Here is a 24,648-nt window from a genome sequence, read left to right as displayed (position 1 = left end):
CCTTTCTGTGGTGCCTTCCCATCGCACCTTCCTCCCGCACCTTCCTTCCGTGACCTGCTCCCGTTACTTCTGCCCTGGACAGTGAGTGCCCTTCACCTTCCAACCTCTCTCCTCTATGAGAATAAACAATCTGATCCATTCAACAACAATCATCAGACCGGGCAGGGTGGTCGAATGGCGCTGAAGCTCTCGTTCCCGCCGGCTCGATTCTCGCTGGCCCGTCCTTGGCTCGCCGAGTTCGATCCCCCCGCCTGGTCACCTTTCTTTTTTTCCTGTCCCCTTTTGTGATTTCTGTATTCAATTTTTTTTTTCGCCATGGAGGAAGGAGTTGAGTGAGATACTTTGCTCTTGAGTATATCAGCAGCATCGAATTCCCGTCGGAGCTGCTTGGAAACACGCCGCTTCTAAGAAGTTAGCCCCCCTTCCTGTTTTTATCTCGTGCAACTTGATTCGATCAGAAGATGCCACAAGAAAATCACCGTTTCCCCATCGGCAGCTTTCTTAACATCGGTCGTCGTGGACACGGCCCCCCCCCCCCTTGGTGGCATTTCACTGACAGTCGCTTCGAGAGCCAGGGAGAAAACAGACGTCCGTCAAGGGCCTCAGAAAAGCCATCCATCCCCCCTCCCCCCTCTCTCCCTCCTTATCTCCGACGAGCCCTGAAAGCACAGCCCGGGACGACCGTAGTAGGAATAAATCACTGCCGTGAACCCGATCGGATCCGCCCCCCCCCCCCCCCCCCCCCCCCCCCCCCCCGCGCGGCAACAGGACGACAAGCCAAGTCTCCGTATGAACTACTCTGCTTTCCCGGCCCGCGGCCTGCTGTATCGGGCCCCAAGCGGCCCTCCCAGGCAGGGCTCGATGAAACATAACCGTCCAGCGATTCATCACGAGGGTAGAGGGAACGAAATGACCTATCTCGATGGATTGGAGAGCCCCCCCACCTAGAGAAGAAAGGCCGAGATCCAGCAATCAGGCATAAGAACACAGTACATCACCAATATCACAAACAAGCTCGAACGCCATGGCAAATTACTATTGACAGGTCATCCCAGCACCTAACATAGAGCAGACTCTATGTAATCCCGGCCTTCAGTCACCCGGCCATGCTCCACTGCTCTCTATCTATCTTTCTTCCCCTAAATACTCGGCCCATAGACACAGTCCTTTTGTACAGTTGAGAACCAGAATCCGCCGTTTAGGGGCCGGCCGCTGATGCTCTGATTTGATATGTAGGTCTAACACCTATAAAATACTCTAGGCGAAAAAGAAATGAGGATAATGAAGATCAAAGTGGTTTTTCATGATCGGACACAATAACAAGAACAGATGTGGTATGTCTTTATGAGATGCAACACCCGAAAGGCAACAGAAAGGTCTGTCTTCACAATGGAATAAAAGCAGCAAAGGAAAAGAAAATGAAAAACGCCTCGCTCTGATGGTGGCATTGCGCCAGTGTCCCCATCCACCATGGGAGAGCCTAAAGAGTATGGACAGATTGGGTTGATGGGGGGTCGTGTTGATTTCGCGCCTACTTGGGGCTCATTTCTTCGTAGCCGGCCGGTCTGATGTCGCAGAAGGCGTAGTTGGTCTCCGGAAGATCTGGCCTGGCCTTGGTTGAAGCGCCTCATATCCCGTTGCTTCAACCGCCAGTGTGTTCCGTTCCATACATGACCAATATCCCACCAGCGAAACACATGAAGCCCGGTTTGAAGCAAGTCTTGTTCGTAGATCGTACACCATCGTACCGCGTGAGCGCGTTCAGCCGTAGAAGAGCTCAAACTGGGTCGCGAAGCCGGGTTCCGTCGGCTTGACCTCCTTGATGGGATGGAGGATCATGGGCGGCAAGCAAGGACGGCCGTGCGCTCTCTCCCAGTTCTTGCCTCCAATCTTAGTGTCGACATAACCGATCCAGTTGTTGTACAGCCTTGGGGGAGGCTCGGCACGGTAGTACCAGGTCATACCCTGGTATCTGCGCTCTCTTCCCCAGCCCATAGGGCTGCCCTCGCCGCCACTCTCGCCGCGGGGTCCAGGGTTGAACCACTTGGCAAGGAAAGTTCCATTCCAAGGGCGGTCGAACCAGGTGGGGTGAGGCGCAAACACGGTCTTAAACCCGTGGAGCAGCGCAACAGTCTGAGGTGTCATCTCGGAAGCGATGTGGTTGCCGCGGAGGTTCTCGACGTGCATGATGTCTAAGAGACGCTTTGAGACGCGGGACTGGGTGACGATGGTGGTTCGGCGGGGGAGCGTCTTGGCGGGATCGGGGAACTGCTCGTCTCTGTAGCCCCAGATGTGGTCCGAGATGATCCAGCTGCTGTTAATGGGGTTGAAGATGGGGCCGACGGTGATCATGTCGGCCTCCTCGCCGACTCCCCACTTGTAAGGGTCCTTTTCAGGATTTTCGACGGGAGGCTTGGGGCCGACCGGGTTGATGAAGGGCAACTTGGGCGGGCCCCAGATTTGGTTGCCGCGGGTGCGCTGCTCGACGTCCTTGCGGAAGTCGGTGTCGTAGTCTCCGTGGTAATCTGGGATGTAGTAACGCTCGTTGCGCTCCCACAGGCCTCTGCGAGGCTGCTTCTTGGCGAAGTCGCCGAGGCGCTGCAGAAAATCGTAGTTATGGCCGATGATCCTGGCGTCCATTTCCCAGTTCCAGATAAAGTCGAACTCAGGGTGGTCCTGGCTGAACTTCTGCACCGACAGCCACTGGGCCGAGTGCACGCTCTTCTCGTTATCGTCTGTCAAAGCTGTGTAGATGTTCCAGACGGCCTGGTCGTTCCAGAGCTTGGTGATGCCGTGGAACTCGAGGGGAACGTGCTCATTGAGCACGTACTGGTAGGTCGCCTCGTCGTTCCAGATGTCGAGGGCCTGGTCGCGAACGTGCAGCAGCAAGAAGATCTGATACTCGCCGCCGGATCGGAGGGAGAGCTCAGAAATAAGGGAGCGGATGACCTGCTTGTCGTTCTCGGTGTACTTCTTGCCGGTATAGGTTCGCAACAGGACGGCGGTGCGGGTGTCCGGTGTCGTCACCTTGACGGCCTTGGATCCGCCCCTGAACTTACCGAGCCCGCGCTTCTCGTTTTGCTTCTCTGCCTCATCGATCTCCTTGCCGTACTTCTCTGCAATGTCGGGGTAAGCGGTCTTGATGTATGGGTTCGGCTCGCCCTCGTCGAATCGAGCGATGTTTCTCTCAATGCACTTCTCCTGGAGATCGCCCCAGTTGATGTTGTCCCAGTCGATGCGGAGACCGGCCTTGCTGAGCTGGGGCAGAAGGCCATAGGGACCGAGCCTGGTCTCGCGCTCGTAGCAGACGTTGCCGTCCATGTTGAGGATATCGAAGCCGCCGAAGCCCGGGTCGGGAAACTTCTCAGGGTGGCCCTTGAAGACCAATAGATCCTCAACTGCCTCGCCAGTAGCGCCAATGCACGGGACGTGGGGCGCGCGATGCGTCTTATTCCACTCCTCGCTGTTGTAGTCGGGATAGGGGTTGAAGTAGACGGGGCGCTGGTTGGTGTAGGCCTCCTCCTGAGTGCCGGCCTCTCGGAGGTTGGCGGCATGTTCGGCGGTCCTGTTCTCCTTGTCTCTCAAAGAATTGAGCGTGTTTCCGTAGATGGCATCGTTTCCGGGCAGCCTGCACAGAGTAAAATGGTCAGTCTTCTGCATCAATTGACGTGGTTCTCCGCGCGTCAGCAATGGATAAGGGAAGGCGCCTACTTTTTGGCGGCATCGTACTCGCGCGCGAACTCGTCCCGGAGGTCCTGTTCGTGCTTTTCTCTCTCCTGCTTCTGTCTCTCCTCCTCCTGCTTCCTCTCTTCTTCCGACTTGGGGGGCTCGGCGACCGTCTCGGAGGACGGAGCGGCGCCTTGGTGGTCCCACGGGACGACGCGGTATCCGGCAGGAGCGCCGCGTGTTGCGAGGAAGTAGACGGAGATGACGGCGAGGGCCAGGAAGAGCAGCGTCTTGGGGCGTGCCCTCGGGACGATGAAGCCTCTAGGGGACTGTTGCTTGAGCATGGTCAACATTGCCGGCCCGGCAGCAGCAACGGCGGCGGTGGCGGCGGCGGCGACGGCGATAGTTTAGTTTAAAGTATATGCGGGCTTGAACGAAGCGTATGCTGTCGCTGATCGGACGAACGATTGGGTTGAAGATTTGAAAAGTATTGGCCTCAGCGCTATAGAGGCATGCTGCGGGGGCGGAAAGCACACAACACCAAAGGAATGACAGACCCGAAGCGCAGAGAGCTGGTCGAGGTCGAGATTGATGGATTGTGGTTTCTCGCGGTTGTCGCAGAGCTAATCGACGGACGACAAACGACAGACCTGACCCAAACAACAGCGGGTGCAGTACAAGTGGGACTAGTTGAGGGGGCCTTGGCGAAATTGGATAAGACTGGTTGATTAAAAGAGTGGCACAGCTCCTGTCAAAGAAGGTCGGTCCGGTTGGGATGGTTTTTCCCCCCCCTTGGTGTCCTTTATCGGGGTGGGTGGTGCGATCGAACAGCGCGTGGGGGACGACGATATGCCTCCGCAAAATTCAAGGTGAGATTGGAGGTGAAACGATGACAACGTTGACGAAACGAGCAAAAGAACAGAAGTGCGTGTCGCAGGTTGTGGAAGGAGAGGAAAATCAATGGCGGCGACGACGACGACAAAACGATGGTGACGACGCAGATGGAGACCACGGGGCAGGAATCAAAGGAACCAAGGAACCCAGGAGTCAAGGATAGGAGAAGGGAAGCCACACGCGGCAACAGGCAAGAGCATCTTCACCTTCCATGAAAGGGGGTAAGGATCACCACCAATCCCATCGCCTCATCCACGCCACAGGCACAGGCACCGGCACCGGCACCGAGTACCTCACAAACACACCTACCTACAGTACCACCTATATTAGGGTGGCACCTACCTACTCTATCACACCTTCTCTCTTCCAGTTTGCAGACTGCAGGTGCTCAGGGCGCCATTCGATTCGTTCGCAAGCAAGATGGCGGTGGGTTAAAACTGGATATTGAAGCAACGCCATGTACCTACGGAGACGACACAGTACATTTACGTGCCTACCTACAGTACCTTTTGCATATCTCCCAGAGCCTCTTCCCACGGACACCCGCAGATGGGGACGGAACACGCGCACTGCCGAACGGCACTGGCCAACCAAATAGCAAGCACCAAGCACCAAGTCGCAAACTGATGAGCCTGGGCCGTTTGGTGAGGTTGTGGCCGTTGTGTGTAGATCACAGTTCCGTCAGTGGATGAGGGATTGGCCGCCACCCGCCAACTAATCTCTAATAAAAGAGGGGGGGGCAGGTTTGGCCCACCGCTTCTCTCCCCTGACTCTTGACTCTGTGAGAGTCCGGCAGCCGGCAATCAATCCATCACGCAACATTGCGGTCGTGCGTGATGGATAGCTGGGGCTACAGGCAAACAGGTGGGTGGCATCTGCCGTGCGACGGTAGCGTGTCCATCCCCCTTTCTTCTGTGACACCTCGCAGCCAAAAGCGCTAAATGCTTCTCGAAGAAACGAAAACGAGGTCGGAGAGTGGACAGAGGACGCACGACCAAAAAAAAAAAAAAGATGGGAGATGGAGCTGAAGCCAAGTCCGGACTGGAGCCGTAAGAAACGGCCGTTAATCGCCAGCCCGGCGCGAGTAGCTTGTCCTTCGCTGCCGGGCCAGCGATCAGTGGATGCCTCAATTTCGAAGGCGTGATTTGCGTTGTGTGGTTTCCAGCCAACGTCGGGCGAGTCAACGCCGAGAAAGAGGAGGAACAAAGAATGCTAAAGGAGAGAGAGAAGTAGGAGAAAAAGAAAGAAAAAGTATCCCCGGCTCCCGAGACAATATCGACATCAGACACGCCGCTCCCGCGCTGGTTCATGCGGTACAACCGTAACTCCCGCGCCGTTGAGCCGGATGAAACAAACCCGTCAGACGACAAAGAGACGCCCGAAACCTACCTGTACCTAACAAAAAGGAGACGCGTCGGGAAAAAAGAGGGAAATGGGATGAGGGCAGAAAAAGAAAAGAAAAAGAAGAAGAGGGTGGTTCCCTGAAATTCTGACCATCCTCCCCTCCCCCCAAAAGCAACTTAAACTTGGCCGCGCGTGGTACCCTTCTCCTCTCTTCCCCTGAGTGGAATCTCCTTAGCAGCATTTCCACACACTGCAGAGCAGAGGGGCGCTGATAAGGTACCTGGCCCCCGCCCATGTAGCGTCCCTCTTGCCGATCCAAAGCCAAGCAAAAAGAAGAAGAAAAAACGGTCTCGCTTCTCTCCCCAAGTACCGAGACGCCCAGAGGGTGGGAGAGACCCGGATAGCCATGTTTTCCAACCGTCCTTTGAATAAAGACTCTTGACACGTGCCGGTGTCGCTGACCGCTTATTTCCGTCACGGGCTCCCACTTAATGTACCTGGGTCTATCCGGGAGGCTCATCAGCTCTGAACAGAGCGACGATGCGAAACATCGTAGCGGCTCGGGGAAGGGCGAAGGGGGAAGGGGGCGCCTCTGCCGATTCGAGAAGGTGGCAATGAATGCTACGGCGCAGGAGCGCCAAAGCAAAATACAACAAGTAGATACAAATGAACAAAAAAACCCTCCCTCCACACAGACAGATACCCGCCGTCGATATGTGCTCGAACCTGCGCCTGTGGCGGCCGAGGGCACGCGTCCGCAGGATGGGTGATCTCGTCACAAACTACCTGTACCTGTACTTATTGTAGCTTCAACCAAGATCGCGACAAATCCATCATCCCAACTCCAATTGACGAAACCCCCCCCCCTTTCTGCGACTTTTGTCCGGTTCCGTCCCGCGCGTCATTCTCCCGCGTCCTTCAAAAGAGTATCGTCGGTATTCTATTTCCATCCACAAAACGGAGGGGGGGGAGACCCGCGAGTGAAACCCCGGCCGATGATACAACAAACCTTTTTGCCAGCTCGACCTCGTCAATCAACACCCGACACTAGCGTCCCCGTCTCCGTCCTCCCCCCCCCCCCCCGGTCACCTCAAACCGCAAAGCACACTCTTTCCGAAACGTCCCCCTCCGGTGGAGAAGATTCGCCGCCCGACTCGGGAATCAATCCTGCTCATCATCACTCACAAAGTTAACCCCCCCCAAAACAGCCGAAGAGATTCTCTCACTCGTGATAACACGTAAGCATGTCTGTACCCTTTGGCTACGTAGCCCCGAATGTGCAACGGATACCAGCCAAATAAGGAAGATGATACTCGGCCCCCTAAACCCAAACCCCCCCCCCCCCCCCCCCCGGGACGTCGCCGCGCATTCGGACAAAATCCTCCACTGTGACCGGTCCGCTCACCATTCCCCGGATGCAAGCTTCCTCCTTCCTCCGGTCGGCAAACCGCCTTGCGTCTCCAGCTCGGCCGTACGATGTCGTCGTGCATCTTCCCGTCCCGACCGTCTATGTAGGGGAGGGAACTCACCCAAGAGCCGTCCAGCGTAGCCAGTCCCCGAAACATCCACGTTCGTCGAGTAACAGTCATCAGCCTCACGACGAGACCGTTGAACCAACTCGTGCGTTGAGCATGGCAGGGTGAAAATCTCGCAGTGGACGAGCCAACGTTTCACTACATCCGCACTTGGGAGACAAGGGAACTTCGTGCAAGTATTTCTTCTTGTTTGGCTTATGCTATGGACTGCCGTCTCATGGCCCGACAATCCGCCGTCGATGGCATCGACTTCTAAAGCACCCATGTGCACCCTGTTGCCTGCAAAGCCTCCCCCCTCCCTTGGCCATGTCATGCATGGAATCAAGTCCAATGCAAGTAAGCCCATACCGTCTCGGTCGGGACCTTCCTCCAACCAACGCTCAAAACGAGGACGAGCCGTAAGCGTCGTCTTATGCAGGTATCAACAGAGTCCATTCAGGACCGGGTATATAAAACTCTAGACAGCAGAAAAGAAAAAGGATGTATGTGGCGAGATGATGGTGCAGGTATGCCATGGTCGTGAAATGTGTCGTAGGGTATTAAGATGCAATGTAGGTGGCCATTCATATACGACGAAGAGAACGTGTGTAGTTCGTCAGCCTTCAGAGGCTCCAATGGGCCACAATGGCTTACATCATGCCGAGTCTCGTCATGCGCTTGTTCATGCGAGGCATCGGCGGAGCGAGTCCGGCACCGGGAGCCATCCTCTGACCACGCGGGAGGCCAACGGGCGGCCTCATGCCGGACTGGCCGTTGCTGGGGCGGCGGCCGCCCTGCCCGGGGCCGCCGGGAGCGAGACCACCCGGCGAACGTCCTCGCTGCTCGCCGTTGCCCATCCGCGGGGCGGGTTGCATGCGGCGCCAGGCGTCCCGTTCGCAGTACGCCTTGCCCTTGACCTCAAAGTACCCGTTTGACAAGGACATGCCGCAGTCGCCGCATCGGAAGCAACCGACGTGGTACTTGACGCGCTCCTCGTCCTCCAAGTACTGGCCCTCGATGCCGCGTCCGCACGTACCGCACAGGCTGCCGTTGAGCTTGTGGTAGTGAAGCTCGCAGTAGGGCCGGTCGTTGTGGACGTAAAACTCGGCCGACGAAAAGGGCTCGCGGCAGGTCGTGCAGACGAAGCAGGTCTTGTGGTAGCGTCCGGTCAGACGGCCATCGGCCGAAGAGATACTCTTGCCCTTGATGGCGTCGCCGCAAGACTTGCAGTTTCCTCGCGACGGGCGGTTGCGGGGCGGTGATGAAACACTCCGCACATCACTGGGCTGACGCTCATGTTGGTTGTAGCGATCCATCGGGTTGCGGGGATCGTAGTCCGGCGTCGCTAGTGGTGACCTCGCCCGCGGTCGACTGCCCTGGATCGCGGGGTCGTTTCGAAGATCCACCGAAGGTGGCGCACGCCGACTGGGTTGCGACTGCGCCGCGGGTTTCGGGGGAGGGGGCGGCGGCATCTCATCTTTGGGGGAGTGCATGGCGGCCATCGACGACTCGATATCGTTCATCAAGTTGTCCAGGTTGTTCACGTCGGAGGGGTTCCGTCGTGAGCGCGGGTTCGCAGGGCTGGATTGGGAGCTGCTCTGGGAGCTGGCCTGGCGGCCATGACTGAACAAGGAGGCACCAGACGACGTCGAGGCCGACGGCGTGTGGTACGGGTTCGCAGCACCAAACTCGTTGGCCAGATCGACTGGCGGCGCTCCGTCCCTCCCAGCTGTCGTCGGACGCAGCAAACTCTTCCTCGGGGGCGGCGGCCTCGAGGTATCTGGTCCCATCGACGGCTTTCTCTCGTGTTCGCCGGGTCCCGGTGACCCCCTCAACCTGTCCGACCGAGTGCCGGGCGCTGAGGGCGTCCTCACATGTAGCTCAGCAGACTCGTTTGGGCGCGGGAAGGTCCCCGCTCGGGTGACGAAGGCCTCGGGCTCGATTTCATCCGGCGTCGTTCCCGGCGGCCCGAATCCTCCATAGCCGTTCTTCCTCGGCAGTCTTGGGGGCGCGATACCGCCGGCGTTGCTGCTCCCAGAAGATATGGAAGAGTTGTTCGATGCTGAGGTTAGTGGTCGGTCGCCAGCCATGTTGTCCTCGGGCGTCAACGAGTCCTGCCTGGCCGGGGTGAATGCGTTCTTTGCAGCCGCGCGCGCGCCGCCGGGTCGCTTGCCCATCTCGAAAGGTCCGGGGGCGATGGTGTTCATACGTTGAAGGAGGCTCGGTGCTTGTTTCCTTTGCTCGTTCGGGTACATCTGATCCGACCCGAAGTCGTCTCCGTCGTCGAATCCCCCATAGCCCCCGGGGCGTCGAGATTGCTGGTTCGAGTTGTAGTCGTTTGCTATTTGCGGTTGGAAGTAGTCATCCGAGCGGCCATGAGCCTGGCTGTTGGGGGTTTTGGGTGAGATGCTGATTGATCCTGTCGAGGTGCTTATAGGGGTGAGCTGGTCTTGCCGCGAATATGGCAGGTCTGTGTCTGGTTAGCCGATGGCGAAAAAGGGTCTCCCCGCGGGAGTCCAAACGTACTTGCGGCACTGGTATCCAGCGTAGGAGGTGCCATTCGGCCGTACTTGGTGTTGTCAAGAGGGGGCGGTTGGCCGTATGAACCTATGCTGTCTGAGCGAGGCGGGGGTGGTGATGCTGTACTGTCGTGTTAGTCTCGGTCGTTCTCTCACACAGTCGGGCGCGGGATGACATACGCTCTGCACCCGGGCCGCTGCAGATATGCTCGCCCATCATGGAGATTTCGACTTGCAGGCCGCATGACGAGCATTTGATGGCCGGCATGAAGCTCGACTCCCGTGGTAAGGCCATTTCGGCTAGGGTTCCTTTAGGCCTCTCGGCGAGGCGCCCAATCTCTCGTCGTGTTCTACTGAATGCGAGTCGTTCGTAATTCCAGGCACATTTGAGGCCGCATCAAGGTGGAATTCGTGGGCGACGCGGTGAGCGGTCCAGAAGCGGGAGTGACGGAAGACTCGAGGTGTGGTCACGGAGCAATGGGGGGACGGGGCGGTTCTTGACTGTTTCTAGAAAAGACGGCAGTGACGTGAACTGCCGTTGTCCCTGTAGGTCCAAGGCCAGTGGGACGCAGGATATCGTGCCTTGTTTCCAGGTTCAGATCGGAAACTAGACCACGAGGATTGCAAAGTGACGGGGTCTTGGACAGTTGGGGATCTCCCCCTGTTGCGGTGGGCAGGCGAAGTGGTAATAATAGGTGCAGGTGCAGGTGCAGTTGCAGGCGTGAGCGTCGAGAGAGAGAGAGCGCGCGAAGGGTGAAAAACGAAGCGTGTGACCAAGCGTTGTCTGGAGATCCTTTCTTTTCGGGAGGCGGAGCGGTGGGTGCAGAGTCGCACGAGTCCCGGGATCTTGGTTGCTATCAAAGAAGCGGTGTTGGAGCGTGTTTTGGGAGCAGCAAAAATGTTCGGAAACACGGCCGCTGGAGGGCAACAGACGGAAACGAGACAGGATAGGCTGGTCTGAAGATGAGTCGGTTGGAGGAGAGATGTTGCGTCTTGCGTCTCGAAGTTGAGGAAGAGGGTGTCGGGACGTTTGGTGGATTTTGGGGAGCAACGGGAAAGTCAAGCAAGCATAGCAAAGGAACTCAGTGGCAGTCAAGACTCTCAAGAAGCGAGACCCTGGTCGGCGGTGTGGGTGGTCAGAGGGAAGCACAGACAGTGGCTGTCGAGAACCCCTGGCGCGCTTGTCCGGGCCATGCCAGGTTGGGCCTGGCAATTGACAAGCATGAAGCAGGGAGCCGGGGTGGTTGCATGGCGCATCATTCTGTGCGCGATGGATATGAGCTAGTAGTGTAGTGTAGGTCGGGATGGGGGGGAGGAGATGATCGTGTCCTGTACATGGAGAGTGGCAGAGAGAGAGAGAGAGAGAGAGAGAGAGAGAGAGAGAGAGAGGTCGCAGATGGACGGACAGACTGCGGCGATACACTACCTACAGATACTCGTCGACCAAAGCGGGAGGACTGAGGGCGATGATGTGCAGTCGGCGACTGCCGCTGCCGCAGTCGCCGTCGTTGTCGTTGTCGTTTAGGCTTTAGACAGTCTGTCAGATGACCGGACCACGTTGATGATCACCGATGAATGGCGACATGCGCGCGTGGGACTGGGCAAGGAGCAGACCTGTTGACCTGCGACAGATGGATGGCGGAGGGTCCAACGACGGCGGGCTGCACTTACATGAATTTGATGAAGGGGTCGAGGCTTTGAAGCGGGATGCATGGAAAGTTGAGAGATGAATAGCCAAGGTAGTATCGGTCGGGAACCTGTGGACTGTAGAGGTAGAGCCGCGCCAGGAGGTACGATGTACACAAGAAAGGTAGACACTATCCTATCCTATCCTATCCTAGCTGGATGAATGGATGGATGGATACACAGACTACCTACCTACCTTACCAAACCTAGACTCGGACTGCAGTAAAGTGAGAAGGAACGTTGGCGGGCGGCGGGGTGGATCAGCAAGCTCCGGCGCTCTTGCCTTGGAAAGACATTCTCCCTATCCTTCCTTCCTCGTCTCCAGACCCGGAGTCTATCGTGATTCGCGTGCGCGGCGTCGCACCTGCATTCTGCATTCTGCAGCCCACAACGGGGGCGGCGAACTGCCCTTCTCGTCCCCAGCGACAAGTGTTCGCATGTTTCAGGTCCTCTTCCCAGTAATTTACAAGCAACACATTGGACTTATGAAGGGCTTGCATGCGCCCTCTCTATTCCTGTCCTCGCCTGCGGCCAGCACATGCCTCATCCCTCGTTTTCGCACTCAAGCTGAGGATCGGAGAATTCTTGATAGATTGAATGCGCGGCATACTTCAGGTGAGGCCGCAATCACCGGGAAACGTGATTCCTACTCAAGTCGAGGTTGCTCCCAGGTTCCCCCTTCTTGCGCCAGGCACCGGATACCACCAGATACATGGCATCCATACGATTGAATACACAGGTACGGGCACTGGACCCCATCTATATCCATCCATATATCCTATGCACGCCGTCCATATTTAGGTATCGCTCGATATACTTTTTCGGGTTCGGCGGAGGACCGGCCGGTACTGCGTGATTCTAAATATGAACACAAGCGTTCGGGGTATAGTGGCATCGGCCGGGAAGAGGGCAGGACGTGGTTAGCAATTAGTAAGGTGGCAGCGGGCGGGATCAACGAGAAACGAAAGAAAGAAAGGGAAAAGCAAAGAATAGAAGCCGTTGCGGATTCGTCCCGCGGCTCGAATGGGCCACGGGACACGACCTCAGCCGATTATGGATAATGGCCCTCTTTGGTCTCTACCAAATCTTACTCGACACGAACGGCGTCGCCCAAAACGGTTCGTCGCCGCCGGGTGGCCCTCACGCCGCCTGCTGCACCAGGCCTTGAAATCATACACACACGTTCTCTCTCTCTCGCTCGCTCGCTCGCTCTTTGCGGCCTCTCCTTTTTTTTCATCTTCATCCTCTTTCCCCCTTTCGGCGTCGTGTTTGTCGATAGTGACCAGTCGCATTGCAGAAATGTGGAATGCAACCGACCGTTGCTCCGGGCCGTGGGGCCTCAGGCGCGTGCTGCTTGCCAACCTCTTGCACCTACCTACCTACCTACCTACCTTAAGGTACCTACATACCAACCTACCTAAACCTAAGCATCCTCCTGCGGCCCTACCTATCCCCCTTCTCGGCATGATTAATGCTCGCTGCAGCAGCGTTGCCCATTGAATAAGGGACCGGGTCGCGTCGAGTTGAGTTGCAGGGCCGGGTACCTTGCAGCACACGAGTGCGGGGCCTCGTGGCCTCCAGTAGCCTATCGCTGCTAGCGGCCTCGCTTCCTGGCTAGCTGGGTACCTAGGTGGCCTGTAGAGAAGCACTATTCGTAACTGGTCCGTGACACCAGTGGCCAGCCTTCAAGATGTGAACAATCACCACCAGTACCACAGCCCAGATTGTCAGTCGGTCGTTGACAAGCGGCGCTACTCCAGGGGCTGCGGTTGAGCTCGTCCCTCTCTCTCTCTCTCCAGCCAGAGTCTAGGCTCCACGAGTCCGACCAGCCGTCATCGTCATTGTCATCTCCGTCAACTATCGATAGCGCGCGCGTTCTTTCGTCCATCACATCACATTACATCACCTCCGTCAAACTTGTCACCGCTCGTCCATGCCATGGCCAAGCTGTCACGCATCATTCACGGGCCTTTTTGCAATGACCGCCCGTCTTATCGCTCGCCATGATTCTTTTTGTGTTTTGTTACGCAGCTGTGGGTTATAGCACCCTCTGTTAAACGTCTCAGCCGTCGTGGGGACGACCGGCCTTGGTTAAACCCCGAGTGGGCAGGGCCGACCTCCGATGCGCAAAACCCGGTTCACATCATCTCTGCTAACCAACAAACAATCCTGGACGAATACTGGATGCCCGAGAGACAAGACAATGGCGGCTTCCATACAAGACACTGCGTCACATGGAATGTGGCCGCATTGTGATGTTATTGACTATCAAGAGCCATCGGCATTGAACAAACTTGCCAATACCCATCCCCCCCCCTTCGAGAATGCGACGTCGACTTCAATATGAATGCACCCGAACCAACCGCCAAGCGGCATCGAGTGGGTGAAGTGGGAACCCTCCTCCGCTGCTCCCAGGTCCAGACTCCAGAAAACGCAGTGTCCTTTTGATGCCCGGGGTTCACAACGGGGCCAATACTCTGTATTGGCCGTCAGATGGAGTCTTCGGAAAACCCTCCATGGGCCAAGGCTCCCTTCATTCACCCCGCCAGGCCTTTTCCTTGATCCTCCCCCCCAGGGAATCACCTGCCACACCGCAATTTACCTGCAGCTCCTGGCCGCCGCACTGCACAAGTCTGCGCAGTGCGCTGCAACTCACGCAGCGTGCTTCCGGCCTGCACAGCTCTCGGCTCTCGCACGCCCTCGCCCTCTGCTCTATGCTCTCTGCCCTATGGCCGGTCCGCACCATCGGACGAAAAATTTCCCCGCCGCCCCTTAGCGATACAATGGTCCAGCGCCACGCCCAGTTCCCGCGGCCTCTGGGTCTCGAGCAAATGTCGACTCGGGCGCTATCTGTGTGCTGGACAAACGCGGTTGCAGGCGGCATTCCATTCAGTCCGAGCAGCGGGCACAGCAACGCCTCTTCTATCTCTCTCTCTCTCTCTCTCTCTCTCCTCCTCGTCCAACAACGGCTTTGCTGGTCTGGACTCTGCTCTGACCACCCCCCACTCTTTCTAATGACCCCCCTGACCTGGTTCCGCCTCACAGTCCCAAAAGAGGCACCCTGTCTGCTGACTGGCTGATCGTCAACCTCAGTTGCCATTTATCTTTGGTAGACTCGAGATTATCGACCTTCCCCAGCGTCGAACCAAGACGCACGGGACCTTGGCCATCGAGACCGCCGCAGGCCATGGTGGAGGTTCATCTCAGTCTCTCATGGGGCCCCCCCTCATGATCGTCTGACTGATGCTCGGCGGCAGATGAGACCTAGGGACCATTACACCAGTGATGGTGGCCACGCTGACGCTCACGATTTCTGCCCCTCATGGAATCGCGGGGCCTCGTTAGACGCCGTGCGCGAGATGACAACGTCCTGGCCGCTCGTCAGCGGGCCCGTTCATCCACTGCTCGTCATTTGGATCGTCTCAGATCTGGCCAAGTGGGTGGTGGTGTCGCTTCACCCAATAACTCCGAGATGGGCTCGATTGGTGTCATACAAGATCGGAACCGCCAGTCTCGGAAGAAGGCCGCAGCGTCGAGTGGCAGCGGCCTCGTACCATGACATGGCGTAGCGCCAACACTGGGCTGCTAATTCCAGCACCGTCTGCTTTCCCTAGGTAAGGTACTCGAGGGGCGCGACACAAACACGATCTGAGGCCCTTCATCATGGCGGCGTCTTCTGGCAATGTCGCAGAGCCCGCGTGACCTCTCGCTCGATTCGACCTGGACCCCCCTATTGACTGCAGCGCGCCGTATGCGGTATTCTTTCTTGGGGATTCCGGCTTACGGGTCATGGCACCGACGGATGCTGTCAGCGGCGCAGCCTGGCTAATACGGTAATACCACCTAACCACTCGTCTCATCAGCCTGTCTGGCTCGCTGATGAGGATCTCCAATCAACCCGACAATCGCTCACTCGTCCATTTGCCCACCCCCTGTTTTTTTCTTTCTGTTTTCTGCTGCCGCACCTGCCCGAAAGAAATGCAGGCGAGCAGCATGCCATCCCCAAAGAGAAACACTCGCATTGAGTATTTGCCTTGGCGTACATGGCAAAGCGCCCCCCGAAATGGATGTCGAGATGAAAATCGAGTCAGGCGGCTCGGAGGGGGTGGGAGGGGACGGCTGACCCGCCCCTTCGTTCGCCGAGCGCTGCTGGTCTGGTCCTCGAGACTCGAGACGTCGGAAGCTGGACACAACCTGACGCCGTCTCGCCTCTCGTTCAGTTCAAGACCACGCCGTGCACGCGTTTCTGCTCGGCCGCGCGCACTGGCATCACCCCTGGGACACCCGTCCCGAGGAAAGGAGCTTCGGATCTTCCAACCTGCGGCCGTGACAGCCCGATCTCCTTTCTGTGCCGCCGTTGCGCCGCCGCCCGTGCTGTGGGGCCCATCGCGACTGACTCGGTGCGGTGGGTGGCCGTGACGGTGAGTAACTGTGAGAAAGGAATGAAGAAGGAAGAAAAGAAAGAAAGAAGAGAAAGCTTGGAAGAATGGTGAAAGCAAACAAAAACACTGGACAGCCAAATCGTAATTTTCGAAGTCGGCGAACTCTATTGTTCGGAGAGATTAAACAATAAAAGAGGAAGATTCCACGCGAGGGAAATGTTGCAAAAGTATCGACGTTGGCCTGATTCGAACAGACGCTCCCGAAGGAACAAGATTTCTAGTCTTGCGCATTAGACCACTCTGCCACAACGCCGTAGGTCATTGGATGCTAATTGAGGGCAACTTCCAATCTAAGACTGCTGCGCGGGGCCTGCCGATTCAAACTTCCATCGGCAATTGCATCTCGGACCGACAGACAACCTCCAGAGCAAGATTCGTCTGAATGGCGTTCAGACCGTGTTTGAGCATGAGCTTGATCCCTCTTTGCTTTTTTCTGACTTTTCCCCCGTTTCGTCATGAGGTGGTTTGTACTTCCGCTTCTCTTTATCCTTTGTTCTTGCAGATGTTGATATTTTTTTAAGTTGTTTCTGTCCAAAAGTAAGTGGGAAGTCACGCAAACCGATTCAGACGGGCTGGAGAACAGTGCTCGAGATCTGGAGGACGGCATTGGTTGGACTCCTCCACCTCGACCCTGCTCATACGAGATACTCCGTCGGGCAGTTTCTTTTCGCGAAAAGATTTTCCTTTGGAACGTTGAAGGGAGGGGTGGTTGCGCTCCACGTGGGTGGGAGGTCGCGTGCGTCTCGAGCAGGCTCGAAAGAGACGAACAGCCGTTGAGGCGGGCGGCGTGTGGTTGCCACCGGGGCCGTGGAACTTGTTTCTCGAGGATCGAGGGCCTCTCGCGGTGTTGAGAAGTCAGGGCTCGCGATAGATCTTCTAATGCTGTTCTTTCTTTCTCACGGCGAAGCTCTAGGTGACTGACTGGTTTCTGGGAAACGGGGTTTGGTTCGAGCCTTTCGCGGCTTCTTAAAACGCCCTCTTTTACTCCCATCTCGCCGTGTTACATGAAGGAGAAAATCTATAGTATATCCTCGCCAGCTGACTGCTGGCATGTTGCGGCCCTTCTCTTGTCATGTCAGTGAAGGCTTCGTTCCGTGTCTCTAGCCGTGCTTGAGAATGCTTTTCCTTCGGTCCTTGTTATTGTGGCTAGGAGGACGTGTTTCCATGACAATGATATCTCTCATAGAAAGGCGTCGTTCCCGTCCTCTGTTGTGTTTGCTTGATGTGTCTATACGAACGTTTTAGAGAAGATAACGCTGAGACGCGCCTCTCGTCTGCTCGGCGATCGACTCATTAACAGCCAGTCATCAGAACGCGATAACGGGTCTCTGACACACTGGACTTGGAACACCCAAGACCTCATCTAGTCGCCGTCACATGCAATGCGGCTGATATGGAATGAGAGGACTGCGTAGAATACCGCGATCCCATAAGAGAGGTGATGTTTACATTCGTCCTTTGGAGGCGGGCATTGGAGCCCAGCATCTTGAGGGCAACTACGCAGCTGAGTAAATGGGTTTGACCAGTCGATCGAGAAACTGGAGGTCTCTATCAGCACCCCCGCCTTTGTCGAGTGATGAGGGCTTTCGCTGGTGTACAAGGACAAGGCCGCAATACCTCGCCGCCACTTGTGACCGACGTCGTGACGTGGTTCCAGGAACACCTTGGACGACACCCACCTTCAAACACGATCTTGAAGCCGTCTCAAAGGAGGCGGGATGTGTTTTGCGGTGGTAACTGAGAATCCGAAGGGGAGCGTATCGGGCCGCAACTTCGACTTGTTGATGGTCCTCGGCCGCCCTCGGTCTTTTCCGGCACCAAAGGGCATATTCAAAGCGACATCGACGACTGTGGCTTGCTTGGTGTCGTATGGAGGGGGCCAGTTGAGACTTCGTGACCAACAGAAAGTACGCCTGCCCTTCTGCCCTTTATGCCCTATCTGCCTAATCTGCCTTGAGTGGAAACACCATGCATGGCACGTAGGGCATGTCGCGATTGCCGACCTGTAAGCTGAGAGTAGATCACGTGGCGGCATATGCAACCAGTGCCGCTAAGCAGACCCAGCTGCATCGTACTTTCTTGCATCGCCATGCTCACTTTCTCAACGCCCCCGCCAAAAAGGCAAAGAGCAAGCATCGCTGCCCGGGGTCGAGAGACACTCAGCCTGCAGCTGCTCGGGCAGGCTCATGGGCGCCAACGCATCCATCCATGCAATCCCGGGCTCGCGACGAAGGCCTCAGTTCGTTCGCTTCACTCTTGCGCGAGGCAGCCGAATCCATTCGCGAGGAGACAGACTGTCTAGCGATAGCAGTATCCGTTCCCGGCCATTGGCCCTTCTCATGCTTTGCAGCTCAACCTCCACGAACAAGAAACCAACCCCGGGAGTCTTAGTCGCACGCACATCGCAGGCGGCCCATTGGTTACTCTCCCGATTGGCCAACGGGATTCGATGCTCGTAGCTTGTTCGATCCAATAAGACAAGATGTGGGAAAAGAATGAGGCTTGCTAGAACGCAGGCGCTGACGGGTTCGATACCACGACCCCGCTCCTGGTTGTGCCTCAAAAGCGCGCGACATTCGGACCATCTTGGACATGGACCGTCTCAATCATCCTATGCCTCCGAGACCATCACGGTGACCGGTCTTTGCACAAGATGTCTCCTTCTACAGACATGGCCGGCATCGCCAATTTGGGCTGCCAGCTCGCCACGAAGCTGGTGGCCTACGAGATCGGCACTTCCGATTCGGACCGTGATATTCACAGTCTCATCGAGGACATCCTCGCTACGGCGGCGACAATCGGCGAGCTTCGAGAGTTTCTTGCCGCTGACGCCTGCGCGGACTTGCCCGTCTACAAGCAGGCCGGCCGCGAAGCCATCGAGGACCTCGTAACGAGGTGCGGCGCAGTGTACACCACCATCATCCGCAGCGTCTACCGCGCAAGCCTCCATGTCAAGATTGTCGAGAACGTCGACTTCCAGGCCCTCGGACCGGAGGATCTGAAGGCATCCAGAATCCGCGCCATCCACGCCAATATGGATTGGAACCTGGTCTCCAATGCCTTTAATACCAGCAAAACTCATTTGCGCTGGCTCAAGGCCGGTCTCTTGCTGCACCTGCAAGTGGCCAACATTGCACGACTTCAAAATACGTTAGTCCTCTTGCCCCATGTTCAGTACCCGCTGTTGACACTCCAAAACAGGTCGAGAGCGCCTGGAAGTTTCGACGAGGAGTTGGCCTCGAGGGCGCTTGCCATGCGTATGTTGGCATGCAAGGTCAAGGCCGCCAAGACGATTGTCGAAGATCTTGAGCGGAAGGACAGAATGGCAATGGCGGACAAATCCGACACCGCGAGCATTGCTTCTGGCGCTTCATCTTCGGATGGCAACAAATCTGACGATGATTTAGCGTCCTGGACGTCTGGCAAAACAGCCAATGACACCATGGCTTCATGGATGTGCGGCGGGAAGGCTGTCAAGAAGTCCGGTGCTCATGCTACCGTAGAGCCTGCTGCCCTCCCTTCACCCGCGGCCCCAACAAGCTTCTGGCACCAGCCGTGGGATGGAGCCCCTGATGCCGGCCCCGTTGAAATCAAACTGCTGGCCCCGGAGCACCGGTTCCCGGTCAAAGCATTCAAGAGCATGGGTAAATGGTTCAGGGGCCTCTTTGGTCGCCACGACATCCCCTGCCTCAACGACCTGGGCGAGCTGGAGGCAACCGTCCTGAGAAACGGGCCATTCCCGGAGGCCTTCTTGGCATTTGAGCCGAGGATGCTGCGCCTGGAGTTGAAGCGCATCCTGAAGCATCGCACGAACGCCTCTGCAGACGCGTTCCTCACCCAAGACACCGAGCTTCGCGCTGCCGTCTCCAATGCTCTCCTCCGTGCTCAAAAGAAGGATGGAAGGGTGCGGCAGCTGGTGACTGTCGATCTCTCGACCAACCCCGACGTCGCCATCGTCTTCATGTCCGTCGAGCCCGCCCTGGAGCCTATCCACATGACGGACATTGTTGGCCGCAAGTACGACATACCGTATGAACAGGGCCGAACCGTGCAAGTAAGTATTGCTTCACCCGATTGCAAGCATCCACGATGCAAATGCTAACGCGTTATATAATCCACCAGGGTGCGCGCGCGTCCATCCACCAGCGCTTCAGGAGTGCCAATAGACTCTGGCCTATTATTAGGGACGGGGCATTCGAGGTGGTCGCCGAGGACGACACCGTCGTCACACCAGAGGCTTGGGTGACAACCATCAAGCCAGGCGCCGTAATGCGAATGCGCATGTCGGCCTTCAACGACGGCGGCATGCCTGGTCCCATGTACACGGCCCCCGGGGCACCTGAGATCCTCACCTGGGCCGAGAGGGGACCGGGCTGGAGATGTAACCGGCCGCAGGGAATGCCGCTGGGACCGACATGTTTTCCCGGAGCTCGGCCTGGTCGCATGGCAGGGCCTCCGCCACCACCCCGGCCGCCCGTTTTCACCGTAAAGCCGCGCATTGCCGATGGAGCGGAGCTTGGTTTCGAGCTCGACTTCGGTCCCCCCTTGACCCGCGAGGATGACATTGGCGAGGGGCGGAAGGACCTCGGGCGTTGGGTCGCTCTGTGGACGAACGCCACGGACACTGACTTCACCACCGACTCGGGCGGCATCCCGTCGTACGACGACGCCTCATCCATCTCGTCCGGGTCTTCCTCATCTATTATCGATTACTAGTGCTCTAACTGTCAATGTCCTCGTCTATTTCTCAGCATTGAGGGGGATATTCCGGACATCTCTCCTTTGCAACTCACGAGATACGTTTATGATAATGCCGAAATGTTGTTCGATTATACTCAAATTGATGAATTTTCTTCTCAACCGGTGAAAACACTTGCTGAGATATGTTGCTGATTACGCATGTCTCTCTGGCGAGACGGGTTTGATGCGCATGATGTATTGGCGTGCAGCGTTCCGATACCTCCGTCCATGACCTCTTTCGGAGTGTCTAAGCCAAGGTATCCCACTCCTCGGTTCAACTTTTCCCGACCTGAGTCTTATCTTGCGAACCATTTGACACAAGGATTCAAAGTTAGATATCGATATTGAAGCAGGGTCTGTGATTCGAGGACTTGTAAAAGCTGTCTTCCATGCCTGATTGAGTCACTTCGTCGACTATCTCTGGAGTCATGCATTGGCAGTATAATGTAACCCTTAGAACTGTGCCAACACGTGAAACCGACACACTGAGGCCAAGTGGCATAGACGCTGGCAATCACTGCCTTGATAATGCAAGGTAGAGTGATGTACCGCCTGCTCTCCGCCCTCAATAACAACAACTGGCTGCATTGCGGATCTACTCCAACGGTTACACTTGCACATATTCAAACATGGTGGAGGGACGGAATGAGGGTGTAGAACACGGATAACGTAGTCGCGGAGGTTGGCTATTCAGTGGGTTGAACCACCATCCTGCCTGCGTCGTGATTCAGTAAGGCTGCCATGACACACTTGACGGAAGAGTATAAAAGAGCCCCCCCCCCCTTTTCCGCCGCCTCCATTCTCAAGATTTTCTCGCTCACCTTCTGCAAAGAAAAGTGCATCAAAGGAGAAAACGAAAAAGAAGAAAGCAGCAAGCGATTAAGAACCAGTGAAGAAAAATAAACGCCGTACCACGAGAACAAGACCCAACCACAGGGGGAAAAAAGGTGTTCCGGTCCCCCCCCCCCCCCCAACAAAAGAAAAAGAGAAAAATGTCAGGAAGCCCTACGACGACGGCCCCTTTCTGGCCCAAACCCAAGCCCAAGCCCAACTTCCCGCCTCCGCCGATGCCCCTCCCTCCTCCCAAGTAAGATGGGTAGCCGGTCGTCCCTGAAGGGGGTGGACGAGGGAGAATGACGAGCGTTCTGGTGCGCAGAGCACGGAAGTGAGACGCGAGATGGTTTAGTTCTTCCAAGTAGTTTCAATGGGAACTCTCGGTCAACGTAGGCGAGTTCCTGTGTCCGTATTTCCGGTGATTGCTTTCTGAGGCGGGTGAGAGTATATGTTTCCACTGGAGCGAATGGCCACAGAGTGCCGGGTCACAAGTCGGGAGACACCCGATGGAGCCGGCATCCATGGCCCGCAACGAGTCTTGGGCACTTCGTTACGGGGGACGAGTGGCCGCCAGTTGCGGCGGGATGGACACAGAGGGTCGAGGGGTCGTTCAGATAAACGTGGGCGAAACCGAAAACGGAAGGTGACACCGGCCGGGGGAAGAGGGTGGGGCCGATGCGCACGCACGGGGCCGGAAGCCGGCGCCGGCGCCTTCGGTGGAGCGGGTAAAGGAAGGGCACGAGTTTTCTACGCGGCTTGTTTGTTGTTGTTGTTGTTGTAATGTTTGCAGACGATCAGCGAAGACGAGAGCGCAAAGGGGGTACTATAGCTCGGAGACGGGGGATTTGACAGCGTTGGGGGTGGGGAGCAGTGTGACATTGACGGTGTCTGGGAATGCATTGTTTGATGGGCAGTTTGACGATGGCCGACATCTCACTCAGACGACAACCGTTGTGTGAAAAACCCCACCAAAAGCTTGTATTGGCAGTGCAACCGGCGACTCTGCGGCCCCTTACATGCCGGCGTCCGGGTCCTTGCATACGAGAAGCTCGAAGAGGGGCAAGGTATGGCAAATCTTCGAGGCCGGATGCGACGCGTCGGACCGTGTCCCATCGGCCGACCAGCAGCGCACTCGCATCCGTAGCCACGCCCCGTGATGTCACTGGGCGGCAGCGGCCTACCCAGGACTTCTGAACCGGAAGTCTGCCTCACCGTCGAGGTTCCCACCGCTAAGACTTGACGCGCTGGTGCGTCGGGCCTCGTAAAAGAAGCTCTTGGCATGGATAAATAAGCACCGGGGTAGTGGCGGTGGTGGTGGCATGCCGGCAACAGCCCTACCGGTAGCAGCAGCTAGGCAAGCCAAGCGAGACAACACCCATCCACCAGAATGGTCTCCGCACAGGTGGGGATGGTTTCAAGTCAAAATGGGCAAAATGTGTGTTGTTGTGCTGTCTAGGTTGTCGACGTTGGCTAAGGGGGTGCACAGATCTAATGGTTGTTGTCATCCTTCCCATTCCCAATCAGGAATCTCCGATCCTCCTCAACTCCCCAATTGGCAACCAGCCAATTGTTCCTTCTCTCATGACCAACCGAAAAGTCCGGCGCCCCCGCCGGTATTATAACCATGACGGCGCAGAAAAAATCAACCACAGCTAAGTGTGCATCAAAAACGATTTGTGACCGATCCCTGTCGGTACCTCAATTCAGGCAACCCCAAATTTTCATTCCTCAGTCCTCCTTCCTCAATTCCCGATTCCAATTGAATCCCATCCTGAAAACGCCGACAGTCGACCAGATGAATCGGATTTGAAGAGCAATTAAGAGCGTCTCGATCTCTTTGTCGGGGTCTCCAAGACTGGTTGTCGAACTCGCTTCCCAGATTTCGCTCCCCCTGAATTGGCATCAGGACCTGGTTGAGGGGTGTCAACCTGGGCGGCGGATGTGATTGCCTGACGTGACTGAATGAATTCCACAATGCCATCGGAAATGTCCCATCCCCGATCGATCATCAATTCGAACATCCAACTGACGGCCATTGCGATTCGAGCCTTGGGGGGGACAACGCCAAGAGATTCCTCCATGCGGTCACGGATCTCCGCTTTCTGCTCCTCAGTGAACTCTTCGTCTTCCTCCTCAGATGAGGCGCCATCGCCATTGTCACTCTCATCGCCTTCGGTGCCATCCCGATTTTCACTCTCAGAGGTCTCCATCGCTGCCTCCACAAGAGGATCATTCCGCATCGATCGCTGTAGTTTGATTTTTTCCAATTTATCGGCAGAGGCCAAGTTGGCAACACGATCTTCAATCAACGGACCCGGATTTCTGATGGTTGGTGTCAGGGGCATTTCCGTTGCAGGTCGAGAAGGTCTGGCTGTCTCAATCGGTGGATTTGTCCGAGTCTGAGATGTCTTGGCAGCCTCGTTCAGAGATTTCGGGCTGGACACAGCCTGCGCCTGCAAGAGTTTGAAATTGGACGACCGATCTGGCGAATTCTGTCGAGGTCGCGCTGGTGACGATCTAGTGTGCTCGATCGAGGCAACCCGGTTCCTGAGTTGTGCAATCATTGCCTTCATCTCCTTCACTGATTGCTTGTCCTGATGGTCCGCATCCGTCTGAGGCTCAGAGGGGCGGGGCTCAAGGGGAATGGTCGATTGGCGGCGAGATGGCTTCGGGTCATCACCAGCAGATCCTGTAACTTGATTCACATCTGCCTCAGGGTTGACAAATGAGAAAATAAGATCCTCATCACGGGTGAGTGCATTGTGGAACGCATCCGACAGATCTGCGTCGGGGATCGCATCCGACAGATTTGCGTCGGCCACTTCCAAATCGGGCTCTGCGGACTTCGATGGGAGAGTCTTTCCCGATGTAGTGGACCTGGCGGTGGCAGTGGTCGGCTCGGATGTCGACAAGGGAGTGACTTCTGAGATGGGGCTGGTATAAATGATCCGGTCGAGGGATTTCAGATATGGGGCTGCGCAATGCCGCACGGAGGGAAATTTTCCTTGG

General features: G+C 56.6%; 4 protein-coding genes across 4 annotated transcripts; 2 read left to right on the top strand and 2 right to left on the bottom strand.

Annotated features, from left to right (window-relative positions):
- Positions 1 to 1,761: 1,761 nt before the first annotated feature.
- CH63R_09253 (uncharacterized protein) lies at positions 1,762 to 4,019 on the bottom strand (the record flags this gene model as incomplete). The annotated part of the gene is made up of 2 exons (XM_018304227.1): positions 1,762 to 3,628; positions 3,712 to 4,019. The coding sequence occupies 2 exons, from the start codon at positions 4,017 to 4,019 to the stop codon at positions 1,762 to 1,764; spliced, it is 2,175 nt and encodes a 724-aa protein (XP_018156250.1).
- A 4,049-nt stretch (positions 4,020 to 8,068) lies between these two features.
- Positions 8,069 to 10,232, bottom strand: CH63R_09252 (LIM domain-containing protein; the record flags this gene model as incomplete). Its single annotated transcript, XM_018304226.1, has 3 exons — positions 8,069 to 9,888; positions 9,945 to 10,058; positions 10,118 to 10,232. 3 exons carry the CDS (start codon positions 10,230 to 10,232, stop codon positions 8,069 to 8,071), a joined length of 2,049 nt encoding a protein of 682 aa, XP_018156249.1.
- A 4,713-nt stretch (positions 10,233 to 14,945) lies between these two features.
- Positions 14,946 to 15,182, top strand: CH63R_09251 (uncharacterized protein; the record flags this gene model as incomplete). Its single annotated transcript, XM_018304225.1, has 1 exon — positions 14,946 to 15,182. The coding sequence occupies one exon, from the start codon at positions 14,946 to 14,948 to the stop codon at positions 15,180 to 15,182; it is 237 nt and encodes a 78-aa protein (XP_018156248.1).
- Positions 15,183 to 18,718: 3,536 nt separating this feature from the next.
- Positions 18,719 to 20,781, top strand: CH63R_09250 (uncharacterized protein; the record flags this gene model as incomplete). Its single annotated transcript, XM_018304224.1, has 3 exons — positions 18,719 to 19,215; positions 19,267 to 20,119; positions 20,188 to 20,781. The coding sequence occupies 3 exons, from the start codon at positions 18,719 to 18,721 to the stop codon at positions 20,779 to 20,781; spliced, it is 1,944 nt and encodes a 647-aa protein (XP_018156247.1).
- Positions 20,782 to 24,648: the final 3,867 nt, after the last annotated feature.

This window comes from Colletotrichum higginsianum, chromosome 6, assembly GCF_001672515.1.
Source record: "Colletotrichum higginsianum IMI 349063 chromosome 6, whole genome shotgun sequence".
In the NCBI taxonomy this organism is placed as follows: domain Eukaryota; kingdom Fungi; phylum Ascomycota; class Sordariomycetes; order Glomerellales; family Glomerellaceae; genus Colletotrichum; species Colletotrichum higginsianum.
Note: the sequence above shows the minus strand (reverse complement) of the source record. Positions and strands in the feature narration are given on the sequence as shown.